General features: G+C 34.3%; 1 protein-coding gene across 1 annotated transcript in view; it reads right to left on the bottom strand.

Moving 5' to 3' along the window:
• LOC148945485 (general transcription and DNA repair factor IIH helicase/translocase subunit XPB-like) overlaps nucleotides 1–13,568 on the bottom strand; it is a 50,172-nt gene extending 36,604 nt beyond the window's left edge. The window contains 4 exon segments of the mRNA XM_089099058.1: nucleotides 510–676; nucleotides 4,213–4,366; nucleotides 10,605–10,711; nucleotides 13,536–13,568. Coding sequence (XP_088955184.1) covers nucleotides 510–676; nucleotides 4,213–4,366; nucleotides 10,605–10,711; nucleotides 13,536–13,568 — 461 coding nt within the window.
• Between the last annotated feature and the right edge of the window lie 481 nt (nucleotides 13,569–14,049).

Here is a 14,049-nt window from a genome sequence, read left to right as displayed (position 1 = left end):
ATAGCGTTCTTTTGCAAACGTCTTTCATCATTCTGTTTTGGTCAGTTGTCTAAGAACAATGATGAGTATATCAACAAAGTTCTCTCATCATTGCTCTATTTTGTATAAATATGATACCTTTCACACTTTTTGGAAATTTCAGTGAGCTGTAAGATCTTAGAACAAACATGAGTTAAAAGAACGGAAATCTTTGCAGAAAGATGTGAGATCTTAGATGTAAGATCTTAGTGCAAAAGAACGGACCTTTTAACTCAAAATCAATTCCAGGAAAAAATTTATCAATATAGTTGGAACACACATGCTAACCTAGAAGACCAATGGGCTGGATTTTCTTTTTCAACAATAAAAAAAAAAAAAAAAAAAAAAAAAAAAAAAAAAAAAACATTTAAATAAAACATAGTTTAGAGGACCTTTTTTCCCTCTAAAGGTGACTATTCCAAAGGGCGATAGTTCGTACTTGGCTTTATCAGCTAATACATATATAGACAAAATCAACGGAGTTCAAAAATAAATCACTTACAGTCACGGCTGCCACCCTTCCCTGACTACTTACCTCCTCTGCTGAGCCTTGAGGGGCATGGTTTTCTTTTATTTCGGGGTCTTTCAAAAGATTCTTACTGACGTCAACATGCTGAGACTCCACAAAATAACGATTCTGCTTAAGCGGTAATTTGACCTTAAAATTTATATTTTATAATTATCAAAATTACTGAATATTTCTTTGCCCAAAAGCTGAAACTTGGAAAAGAAAACTGAATCTTTTATTATCTTCTCTAAAGCAGGACTATTATGCATAGAATATTCTGAAAGTAAGTGAACATTAAATAAAACATATATCAATATGTTATTATGTTTTTATATAATTGTTATTATTAATCAATTTATTATATTAAACATTAAGAAATATGAAAATTTTTAAGTTTAAGATCCTTTTGATTGGATTTATGTTAATAATAAGTTGATTTTGTTTTATTCATTTCAAAAATGTGAGACAATTAATGTCGATTATAGTTATTGAAATTACTGAAAACTCCATAGTCCCAAGAACTGAAAATTCCACAAGAAAATAAGGTCTTTTATAACCTTTTTCAAAACATTCTTGTCTTATACAGAATAAAAATTCTGGAAGTAAATGTACATTAAAAAGATAGGAAAACTTGAAGTTACTCATAATTTCATAGCTTAAAAAGTAGAAAATTGCAAAAGAAAACCCAATTTTGTATCATACTTTCTCAAAATAGGAATATCACACATAGAATACAAATTCTGAAAGTAAGTGACTACAACATTTGGAAATTGCCATAATTCTACTGTAGAATCCTTTTCGGTGATTTCACTCACAAACTCGCTGAAATTGTTTTAATTAATTCAAACTTACGATACAACTAACTTCGATTATAGTTGTTACTGAAGAAACTTGAAGAAGTTACTGAAGAAACTCTATTGCCCAAAAGTCTGAAAACCCCAAAGGATTATTAGGTTTTTACCATCTTGTTTCAAAATGTCACAATCATCTTATTCAGACTTATTTCAGAAACTACTCGATTTTCATTTCAAATCAGTGAGATTTGACCGTGCTTTTTGATTTTGCGATTCTCAATGTCAATTATTGTCATATATATTAAAGCAGAGTAAAGTTTTTCAACTGCATAAACACTATAAAGAAAGATAGTTGGACTATAGTGTCCATTTTTTTTTTTTTTTCTTTGGTTCATTAATAAAGATTTTCGGTTACAAAGACAAAATATACGGACTTCTATTATTATTGGTACAATTTTTTTTTTTTTTTTAAAGAAGAAAGGGTTTATTCATCAACAATAAACACAACAAAACTTGAAGCCAAGCTTGTTTAGGTAAATAATCACCCCACTAGACCTAACATAAATCAACTTATGAAAGGTGACGATAATTAACCGCCAGAAATAAAACAAGAAACGACAAAAAAAAAATCAAATAAAAACCATTTGGCACCACCCATCATCAAACCAAAAAAATAAATCAATTTAATTATTAAATAAAGAAACCAGAGAACTCATCACCCATCCTTCTCACAGACCTTAAAATAATGACTTTTCAGCTACCTTCGAAACTCACTCTGGTTTTATTCTTGTACAATATTCTATGGCAAAGTATTCCAGTCACTAGGGTAAGCATGACGTAAAAAAAACTTCTATCATTTAGCAACAACTCTAGGATTTCTAAACTGACCTGAACTCCTTGTATTATGCTTGTGAACGCTTGAAACAGGTAAAAAAACGACCACTGAAGCACTTGGCCAACAAATTATTTTAGTTCTTAAACATAAATAGGGTATTATAAAATTTCACAATACCGAAAATGGACAAAATCTTAAGTTCAATATACCTGGACCTCAATGAAGAACGTTAATCTACACCCGTCAGCACTCTAACCACTTTATTTTGTAGCACTCTCAATGGATGAAGATGAACTACGAACGTAGAAGACCATACAGTAATACAGTATACTAGCTATGTATGCCCAAGAGAGAAATAAAGTGTCCTTAGGATATTATCCGGGAAAATATGCTTAAGTTTTCTTAAGTTTTTAGGATATTATCCGGAAAAATATGCTTAAGTTTTCTTTTCTTAAGCAATTTTTTAGTGTGTGTGTGGGGGGGGGGGGGCTTATGACACCTGATTTGGAAAACTAAAAGGATATTATATACATAAGTATATATTGTCAAAGTCTCCAGTGTGTGCCTTGATTGTGTCCTTCGGATATTATCCGGAAAAATATGCTTTAGTTCTCTTATCATTCCGATGCTACGAGCAATCTTGGGATATGTGACGGACATGATTCTTAGAGCTGAGGCATTCGTCCAGTACAACTCCTAGAAACTTCAATAATTCAGCATGAATGATGATGTTTTCACTTAACTGTATCTGCTCAATCCAAGGATAATAATTCGGGCTTCAACCATGTATTACCAAGGAGCTTTTCTTGTGGTTCAACTTCAGCTTATTCTGTCTCATCGATTTTTCAATGCATAGCATACCACTTTCCAAAGTTTTAGCAGCTCCTTTTCTGTCCTAGAAGCCACCATACAATGAGTATCATCTGCAAAGCTCGGTAAAATAGCCTTAACCGTACAAACTTGACAGACCACAGCTTACCAGGCACTTATCCAGATCATTCATATGTATAAAAAAATAGAGCCCAGAACTGATCCTTGGTGAACACCATAACTGCATCTGCATCTTGCATCTTAATAACTGCAATAGATTACCCCAAATACTGATCCTTCGTGAACGCCCCATTTTATACTTTTGTCACTTGATTTAAAATCCCCATTTTAACGCACTGGGTCCGTTTATTCAGGAAAGATCTTAATAACTGCAATATATTACCCCAAATACCACAATTCTCTAAATTTTTCAACACTATTTCATATTCCATGCAGTCGAAGACCTTCTTGATATCTAAGAATACTGACACAACTTTCAGACAACAGTCAAACGCATCATAAACAAACGGCGTTAAAAACAGAATAGCTTGCTCGTTCGACATCGCTCTCCTGAAGAAAAATTGAGTAGAACGACAAAATTACCCTGATTCAAGGAACTTGACATTTCGCTCAAATATTAGCTTTTCAATTACTCTAGATATAACAGGAAGTAGCGACATCGGTCTGTAATTATCTATATCTTCGGACAGTAATTATCAATCTATTCTATATATTTTGATCGTTTTTTTCATTGTTTTATTGCCAAATTTTACCCGTTTTCAATACTTCCCTATCATTTTAATTATAAATGGGGAGTCAGTGCGGTCTAAGAAGTTATTTGGGACTAAAAACGCAGTTTTTGAGGCTTTAGGCACACCCTCCCATCCTGTAAAAGAACCAATAGACTTCCGCAGGTGGCAGATGCTTAACTAATGATAAACCTTCAGTGTTACTATAGTTGTTCCTTCTGAATAAACCGAATATTTTTTATGGACAAATCCGCCACCGTGTGGCATTATGTCCTATAAACCTGAGATGTTTTAAAACCAGCTTTCCGATAGTTCTAAATCAATACTTTCACAGAATATTAAATCCTTTTCTCTCGGCACGCGACTTCTTATTGGGTTTAGCCTTGGTATGAAGATTAAATAGAAAATTTCATCCTGGTATTGGTAACCCAACAACTTTCTTATGTAGATAGGGACGTAGTTAATACAAACTCCGAACAATAAAAATAATTTGCTTACCTTGCCGTAGGATAGTGTACAGAGGGTAATAAACTCCTCAATTCCTTTAGGCACTGTTGTCTTACTCAGCCTTTTCAAATATTCAATAATGTCTTTAGTCTCCAGTCCGACGCTAACAGCTGCGTACAGCGCATATACAGTCAACTTGTACTGAAATAGGAAATGAATGAAGGAATCAGGCCACCAACAGACCTAACAATGTACCACTTACCGGCATCTCTTAGGAGCCCACTGACACGCTAAGTTTTTAGCAGTTTTGTTTTTGGTGGTGGGGGGGGGGTTCAATTTTTGGGTGAATTACATCTAATTTGTAGCAATTAAAAGCTAAATACCCATGTTGTTTACGAACGAGTAAATTCTCATACTCTGTGTCTGTCTTTTACCATGGCATACAAGTTGTGGCAGAGAAGTTGCCGTGGCACGCTAACGGCAGAATGCAGCAAATATGAACTCAACTTGTGCTGAAATATTGAAACGAATAGCAAAAGCGGGCCACCAACACCAGCACACTAATACGCTAAGTTGTCAGCATTTCCTTTTTTCTTCTTTTTTTGGGGGGGAGGGTCACTTTTGTGTGTTTGGGGTGGGGGAGGGCTCACTGGGGACACTTAATTTCCAGCAGTTAAAGAGTAAATAATATATCGTTTATATACAAGTTATAAATTCTCATAATCTGCAGTGGGTGCCTTTTACAACGGCACACAAACAGTGGCACAGAAGTTACCATGGCACATCAATAGCAGCTTACAAACTGATACGCTAAGTTTCAGACTGATACGCTAAGTTTTCAGCAATTTTTTTGCTGTGTGTGTGTGTGTGTGTGTGTGGAGGGGGGGGGGGCTTACGACACCTGATTTGGAAAACTAAAAGGATATTATATACATTAGTATTAAATATTGTCAAAGTCTCCAGTGTGTGCCTTTTACAATGGCATATATTTTAACCATCAATAGAACGCAAATTAGAATATACTTGTTTAAATTAGAAACTTTGTTTATTTTATTTTAGCGCCTGGGACATTATTTATATTACCAAACACCAAAAATTTATGAAAACTGTCAAAATCAGAGACAAGTTGGATTCCCCGTAGATGGAAATTAAAAAAAATTGGGACCAGTCACAAAGGTAGATTTATTTGTAGCTTAAGTTATACGGGATTTTGCGATTGTTCAAAAAACATCTAGTACAAAGCTGTTCAAAACCAACACAGTATCCATAGAACCACCAAGCACGAGCTGTGATTATTGGGATTTCCATATTTCTATGTAAGAACCACAGTTCATATATTATCCAGTATGATCATTCTCTATCTCATCCATTATAAAAACCCGGACCGGGGTGCGAGTGCTCCGGAGAACGTTTTGGCAGATATAAACATGTTAGACATGCTAGACTGTTCCGACTGTTTCCATCAAAGTGCATTGAAACAAACGGAAATAAAGCTAATCTAAGGCAGAATTAAGTGGGAGGAGCTTTTTGTTAATTAAGAGCATATTGTACATTCGATAAGCTTACATTTCTATTCTGTCTACCATGGTAAGAACTGACATTATGGAGCTTAAGGTATATGCTTCCTGTGCAGTTTTTGGTATGTTATTATGGTATGTTATAGTTTTTGTTATGTATGTTATGTATGACATTATGGAGCTTAAGTTTTATGTTTCCTGTGCAGTTTTGGGTATTTTATTGTGGTATGTTATAGTTTTTGGTATGTATGTCATGTATGATATTATGGAGCTTAAAGTTTATGTTTCCTGTGCAGTTTTTGGTAAGTTATTATGATATGTTATAGTTTTTGGTATGTAAGTTATGTACGACATTATGGAGCTTAAGGTTTAGGTTTCCTGTGCAGTTTTTTGTATGTTATAATTTTTGGTATGTATGTTATGTATGACATTATGGAGCTTAAAGTTTATGTTTCCTGTGCAGTTTTTGGTAAGTTATTATGATATGTTATAGTTTTTGGTATGTAAGTTATGTACGACATTATGGAGCTTAAGGTTTATGTTTCCTGCGCAGTTTTTGGTATGTTATAGTTTTTGGTATGTATGTTATGTATAACATCATTGAGCTTAAGGTTTATATTTCCTGTGCAGTTTTTGGTATGTTATAGTTTTGGTATTTATTTTATGTATGACATTATGGAGCTTAAGGTTTATGTTTCCTGAGCAGTTTTTGGTATGTTATTTTTCTGTTCTCCTATAATTTTGATATAGCATCAGCATGGGCGCCCATAAGCTGAATTCTGGGGGGGGGCAAACCTCATCTAATTGGCACTTTTAATGCTATATAATAGAAATCTCAGAACAAAAATATAAAAATAAGGCAGCATCACTCAACCAGGAGGGGGGGCCGGAGCCCCCCCCCCTGCCCCCCCCCATATGGGCGCCCATGAGAATCAATATGCAGTAATTATTTTATCATCCCATAGTTGCGAATCAGCTCTATACAGTTACCGAATTATATTTTTGAAATTTGTTTTACATATTTTTTTAGACTGAAAATACTTTGAATATTAGTTGAATATTCTTGAAAAGACGATAATTTTCCGATCTTTTAAGCAAATCTAGATCTTTCAGCGATAAAAAGTCTATGTAATATCATAATTTGACTCGGTGAATGGATAGATCTGGGACTAATGAGCACAATGATATAGTATCTTGTCTTTTTGGTTGCAGGCGTGTCGCAAGGTCACTTGTTTCAGTGGGAACATATACCTTAAGTATGTAAAATGGTCTATGATTGGTAAACTAAAAATAATTCACCAATCAGAAACAAGTTTTATATTCTTACAGACCGTATATAAAACTAATATGGCAGGCTTTCTTAATAAGCCTGCCTTAAACCACTAAAATAAGCAGATATGTCGATCAAAGCCATAATAATATAGCACCCATGCATAAATAATTTCTAAGAGCACACTGCTTTTTCATTTGCAGCAATTCTAAGACTAACTGAAGAAGGCTCTGAGGTCCCTCTTGAAAGAGGGGAGGGAGTTTGAATTAAGATGTGAGGGATAATAATATGTAAAGGGGTTATTAATATGGGAGTTTTTATTTATGCTTTTTATTTGTTTTTTATTTTTCTATACATGATGCGCTTAATTCAACTATTTTTTTTCGTTGATAAAGGCTCCTGGACGTGGAGTCGAAATATTCGAATTTTTATTATTTAAAGTTTGTTGTTGTTTTTTCTTTTGTTCCAATGTTTTATTCAAATTATATCCATTTTTTCTGTCTTTAATTCTGTAATATAGCGCCCTACACAAGAAAATGTGTATTTAAATGTACAAGTAAACAATAAATTCTGTATTAAAATTTATTCATGAAATGAAAACACGTTAAGAAACAATTCAAACTAATCAACAAATCCAGTATAACGTCATTCAGTTGACATATTTTTTGTTGATCTTTTCTACTAAATCCTACGACGATATTTAATTTCAAATAAGCAAACTGCACATCTACTATATACGCATAATTAACAGTGTTGGCAACGCTAGAGAAAACCAATTATTGGATAATAGGATAAAATATTACACAACCATTTATGGCACATAAGGTGTCGACGCTTCAGTTGCTAGTTCTTTCAAACAGGGACAGGTAGCATGGAATTGATTGGCAGCTGGAATTGAATCCCGGGTCCCGTATTTCTGAGCAGAGCATCAATCGGTGATACCACATGGGAACCCATTTACTTGTGCACATTAATAGAGCAAAGGAAACATCAAGCGCGGCTGGTTAGGTATTCGATCCCCGATCTCGAGGGCATAGGTTCGAACCTGACATGAATTTTTTTTTTAGAATACAATCAGTTTTGAATAAAACTTGCATTCGTGGAGAAAAATCGATACTATACATTTTACGCGGGCAGATGGATAAGCAATTCGATTAAAATGGAGGAGGGGCCTTTTCTCTTTGTAAATAAATATTCCCTGTGTACACGAAGTGCTAAGGCATCTTTGAATTTTGTGTTGGGGGGAAGGGGTATTTTTCTCCGATCCTGACAATAGAGCATAAACTATGGTTTTTTTCTTGTTTATACCTTTCCGACCAGCTTCGGATATTAGAGAAGAACGTAGTATTTTAAAAATTTTCCTTGTCTATTTTGATCTTTGGTAAAAGAAATGTTAAAAGAATTACGAATTCACATAGCTAGTCGAGTGACTTCAATGACATTTCTTTGTATTAGTTGAACAATTTGTAGATTTGTAAGTATCCCACACCCCTTAAAACAATGTTGGGTCTTATCCCCCTTCCCACAAAAAAAGCGAACCTATCTATAGCTGGTTTAATTTACGAGCTTTGGGACAGATAGTCTAACCATAAAGGGATTACTCGTAAAAACATGGCGAGTCAAAAACTCTCCTTCTGTTTTTCTGGCTCAAATTTAACCCCCCAGAGAACCAATCAGGTCAAATTCAACTTTTCTTTATTTCTATTGGCTCTAAATTTCACACAGGTTTTGAAAAAAACGGAGCTATTTGTTTCTCTGAAAATAAAGAATACTGTGATTGGCTAAGGAGAATGTATCACAGGAGTACCCAATCAAATTAAAGCCCTTTTTTTTACCATGGAGGAAAGGAAAATCTTTTTTTTTTCTTTGTTCAGTTATGAAAAAATGTGCAATAAAAGCCTCTTTGATGGAGCCAACATAATTTCAACGTTTGAATTTAACTGAAGGAAAAATTAACAAAGTAGAGACAGGGCTGTACCAGACAAAGCGTGTTCAACCGCTGGGTTTTGGGCCAACCCGAATAATTTACTCTCTTTGTGCGTATTTATTTTCAATAAATATTGAATATTTAATTTAAAACATTAATTAATAACATTTAAATATTGAATGTGATTTCTGTACCATCTTGGTAAAAATAGCAAGAACTTAAAATATTTAAAATAGCCTCTCCTTAGCTGAAGACCGTCTTTATTCCGCATTAGAGGCTGAAAACCGGGAAAAAAAGGAATTGTAGGAGAACAAAAACTATGGTAAAGCTTACATAAGCCTCGGCTGCAATACCTTCCTCTATTGAGCGAGATATTGAAGTGAGGCAAAGTGATCAGTGAGGCTAGAGGAAGGCAGTTTGGAGTGAAAACATCAATCCTTTACTTTCGAAATAAACATATATAATTCACCTGGAATTTAGTGATATAAGAGGGAGTCTCCTGAGAACGAGGTACTTAAACCTTTGTTTTTGCTTTGATCATAATGGTATGGCAGAGACAAAGATCGATTTTCTTAACCCATACAATCTCATAATTCATCCGGGAGACGAGGTGGTACAAGCTCCATTTAAAACGGTAAAAACAGTACAACTAATAAAACATGAGTTGTTGCAAAACAGTAAGGTTGTTTTAAAGCGGTAAGGGAAAAGCAAAATTTTATTCTTTCTTGTTTGGAATTCTTAACAGATTCTTGATATAAATACACTGTTTATAATCTTGTTATCTTTTAACCTTATTGTTTAAACCTTTAAACCTAGAACAGCTTTGGCATTTGTTTATGCCCTAATTTCTTCCAATTTTAGTTAGAACATAAACTTTAGTATTTTAGTTTACTATTTTAGCTACGAAAATCCTGTGTCTTATCCTGTGTCCTGTGTCACAGGATAAATCCTGTGTCCTGTGTCAGTTTTCATTTGATTCACTCATCTGGATGAATTTGGAACGCCTTAAATATGCACCCCCCCCGAACAATGGAATGTTCCTAGTCTTGATAATTGTCTGTTATAATGTGTAATTATCACCTTGTAAAGTATCCCTCACCCCTCTTAAAATAATGTTGCCCCCCCCCCAAAAAAAAAAATAAAAAATATGTATAGCTGGTTTTAATTTACGAGCTTTGAGACAGACATTCTAACCATAAAGGGATTACTCGTAAAACATGGTGAGTCAAAAACTTTCCTTCCATTTTCCTGGCTCAAATTTTCCCACAAAAGAACCAATCAGGTCGAATTCAAATTTTCGTTCTTTTAACTGACTCTAAATTTCACACAGATTTTAAAAAAAAAAGCTATTTGTTTCTCTGGATATAAAGAATATTATGACTGGCAAAGAAGAATGTGCCACAGAGGTAACCAATAGAATTTAAGGCATTTTTTACCATGGTGGAAAGGAAATTTTCTTTGGTCCAGCTACGGAAAGATATGCAATAAAAGCCTCTTTGATGGAGCCAATATAATTTCAACGTTTGAATTTGACTAAAGGAAAAGCTGAACGAACAAAGTAGAGACAGGGTTGTATCACAATAACACGCGTTCAACCGCTTGGTTTGGGGTCAACCCGAATAATTTAGTCTGTTTGTGTGTGTTTATTGTCAATAAATTTGATTATTCCCTCAAATAATACCTTAAATATACTTATTTTAAAAAATTCTTGGAGATAATATTTAACTCTTGTATATACTTGGGTCGCGAAACGGGTTCAATAATGGCAACCAAAAAATCATGGATGTGTTTATACACTGGATAGACAGACTCGAGGAAAATGTGACCATTTGGCAACTATAAAAAAATGGTATAAACATCGACATTAGTATAACCGAAAAATAACGGATAAGAATTATTCATAAGGATGAGTGGATTTTCAATTAGACTTTTCTGTGGATGAAGGCACCGACTGCCCGCCAAATCTAGATCAAGTGTTTAAAATGAGTGGTTCCCATCGTTGAGAGTAATATCTCCTTGACTATAAAAAAAAAAACAAAAAAAAACAGAAATTAGAATATTAGTGAATCTTTGCAGAACAAAATATTAGCCAAAGAACAAGAACCGGGAAAGAAATGAAGATAGATAGATACAGAGTGAAAGAGAAAGTTTGAGAGTAAAAGAGAGAGGGAAGGAGAAAAAGAACGAGTAAGAAGCAGAAAAACGAAGTAAAGAGAGACAGATAAGGAGAGAAGGACAAACAGAGGGTAAAAAATACTACCACAGTAGTTCTATTACAGTCCAATCTTGAAAATCCGACACGTTAGGTAGTTCAACAAACTTTTAAGGGTCTTAAAAGTTAGGGTCTTAAGGGTCTTTTAAGGGTCTGACCTACTTCCAGTAGGTAAATTATCAGCTCCTTTCATTTCTAAGCTATTGGTGGAAGATTTGAACACTGATTTAACCGATGAAGAAATAATTGACGAGATCGTGGCAAGTAATGATGTAGAGTAAGACAGCAAGAGTGCTTGAGAGTGAAAGAGAGAGAGAGAGAGAGAGAGAGAGAGAGAGAGAGAGAGAGAGAGAGAGAGAGCGAGAGAGAAAGAGAGAGACAGAGAGAGACAGAGACAGAGAGGGAGAGAGAGATAAAATGACAAGGAGAAAAAGAGAGGTAAAGAGAGACAAATAGGGAGATGGGGAGAGAGATAGATAAGAATAGAAAGAGCAAGCAGAGAGTAAAACATGCTACTGCAGTCCAATCTTGATAATCCGACACGTTTGGTAGTCTACCGAGGTGTCAAGTGCCTCGGTTACTTCCCTCAAGTACAACTAGCAGCTCCTTCGATTTCTCCGCTATTAGAGGCGGATTTAACCGATGAAGAAATAATTCAAGAGATCATGGCAAGTAGATAAGAGATATAGTACATGGGGTTGAGCGAGACACGGATAGTGCTGGAGATAACGAAAAACACGACGAAGCTACAAATTCCTGTACTGTTATGTGTAATGAGGTTTTTCGATTGCAGCAACACTTTTACATTGGTCTCAATAGCACAGTGTTGATGTAGAAACAGTTCTGAGTTCGAGAAAGTGATAGCAGTTCTCTCTTCAGAAGAAACAACAGAAGATACTATTTCAAACAAGTGAGATAAGATTATTTTGTCATTTTCCAACAAACTTTATTTACACTGACCAACATGTAATCTATGTATAATAACTAGGTACAAATAAATATCATATAATTTCCACAATTTTTTATTGTTTAAGTGATACCCTCGGTAACTCAAAAAATTTGATAATCCGAAAGGCTACTGGTTCAGAATCTGTCGGATTAATAAGATTAAACTGTAGTTCAAACTCGGTGAAAAGTTTCCCAATGCTTCTATTACCCACCCAGTTTTACATGTTTCCTGTGCCTTGCTTAAATAGTACTATGAAACACCATCCAGTAAACCTATACTTTGACAGGCAACGTGATAGTATCAAAGCAAGAAACACGAACAGAGGAACCGTAAATCCATAAGAGACCTTGGGGGGTACAGTAGGAAATGTTCTTCCTGTTTACCACCCTGTGTATAAACCTTGGTTTTGTGGCGACCCCTCCAGAAATGCACCACGATTTTAGGTTATATACTCACCTTCAAGTCTAATCTGGGGGGCTGATGGTTTTTTCCTGAACACTGAAAAGGTGCAATTATAGGTCACTGTTTTTTTGCAACTTTTCCAGAATTATTTCTTAGAATTACCTAAGGGAACAGTCCACCCCTCATGTATATTTCAGATATGATATAAATCAGTTTATTTACTTTTTAAAATTATAGAAATTATAAAATAATACAGCTAGCAAGTAGTAAATGACAATGAAATGGTAAAACAAAAAATAACCTTAACACCCATAAAGTAAACTCGTCAAGATCCGGCTTGAATGTTATCTCATTTCTATAATCTTTAGAACTTATTATCTACTCTTGTGAAGAAAAATCTATGCGTTGAATATCTTACTTTGAACATCCCAGGAGACCCTCAAAAAAAGAAGTCGTAAAATTATTTAGTTTTCTAATATTCTTTTTTTTTTTGAAAACTATAGAAAAATTTGAAAAACTTTAAAAAAACTTTAATTTTTATATTTAGTTTCTAAGAATTACTTGAATTAAGCAGAGTAGTTGGAAGCTAAAAGAGCATTACACCATCAATGACCATTTATTCGATTAGGATAAACAATCGTTCGCCTGACAAACTTCCTTTGATATTTAAAAGATAAGGACTTGAGTTAGGTGAATGAAATTTTCAAAGCTTTTTAGGACTTGATATTTGACCATTTTTTCAGAACTGACCATTTTTAACCCTCATGGTTTGGAATGGAGTCAATGGTGTGACCCTGTAAGCTCAGTCAGCATGGTCAGCATACCATTGGTCAGCATGCGAAAAAGTTTTTCTTTAAGTTTCAGAACTGGTAATGATGAAAATTCCCAAAAGTTTCACTCACCTGGCCCTATTAATTTCTTTAAAATACAAAAGAAAGTGTGTCAAGAAAGCAGTTATTTACCCTAGTTTGAACTTCCTGGATGTAATCTGGCATAGAAAATATTAAATACTTGTCAAACCAGGTGATAATGAAAAAAATCAGGACGAATAAAAATTTCATTTACATTCTTCACATATACTTTGAGAAATATCATACTTTTGATGCAAAAGAAAATTTTTGTAGAGCCATTATACACAAAAATTTAATAGTCTAGATAACAATGGTGATGAGTTTTGTTACCAAAAATTACTTCCGAAATATAGCCAAATTTTATTTCGGAGGAGGTGTAATTCACTTTGAGGTGAGGGAGATGTACATTTTATCATAAAAAGTAGTAGGCCTATATTATTCTATAATTCCATAATGGTACCTTACGTTTCATGAAATCATATTGGTATTGCATTTTTCCACCTTTGGTAGGAAGAATGTGAGACCTAGGACTCCTCCTCCTCACCCCCAACCTTCTTTGGCTACACCACCCATTTTTATTCTTCTTTTCCTCTTATTTCAGGCAAATTATATATCCTCTAATTTCATTTAGGATCAAAACCGACAACTAATAGAAACAAGGCAGGAGCATTAGATTTCGTGGAGGCAAGACAACTGAAGATTTTCAACTATATTAAAGAATTGAAACCCAGTAATTCTAAGATATTTTAATGTATAGAAA

Source organism: Artemia sp. Qi Xiang Cuo, chromosome 13, assembly GCF_049724085.1.
Source record: "Artemia sp. Qi Xiang Cuo chromosome 13, ASM4972408v1, whole genome shotgun sequence".
Lineage (NCBI taxonomy): Eukaryota > Metazoa > Arthropoda > Branchiopoda > Anostraca > Artemiidae > Artemia > Artemia sp. Qi Xiang Cuo.
Note: the sequence above shows the minus strand (reverse complement) of the source record. Positions and strands in the feature narration are given on the sequence as shown.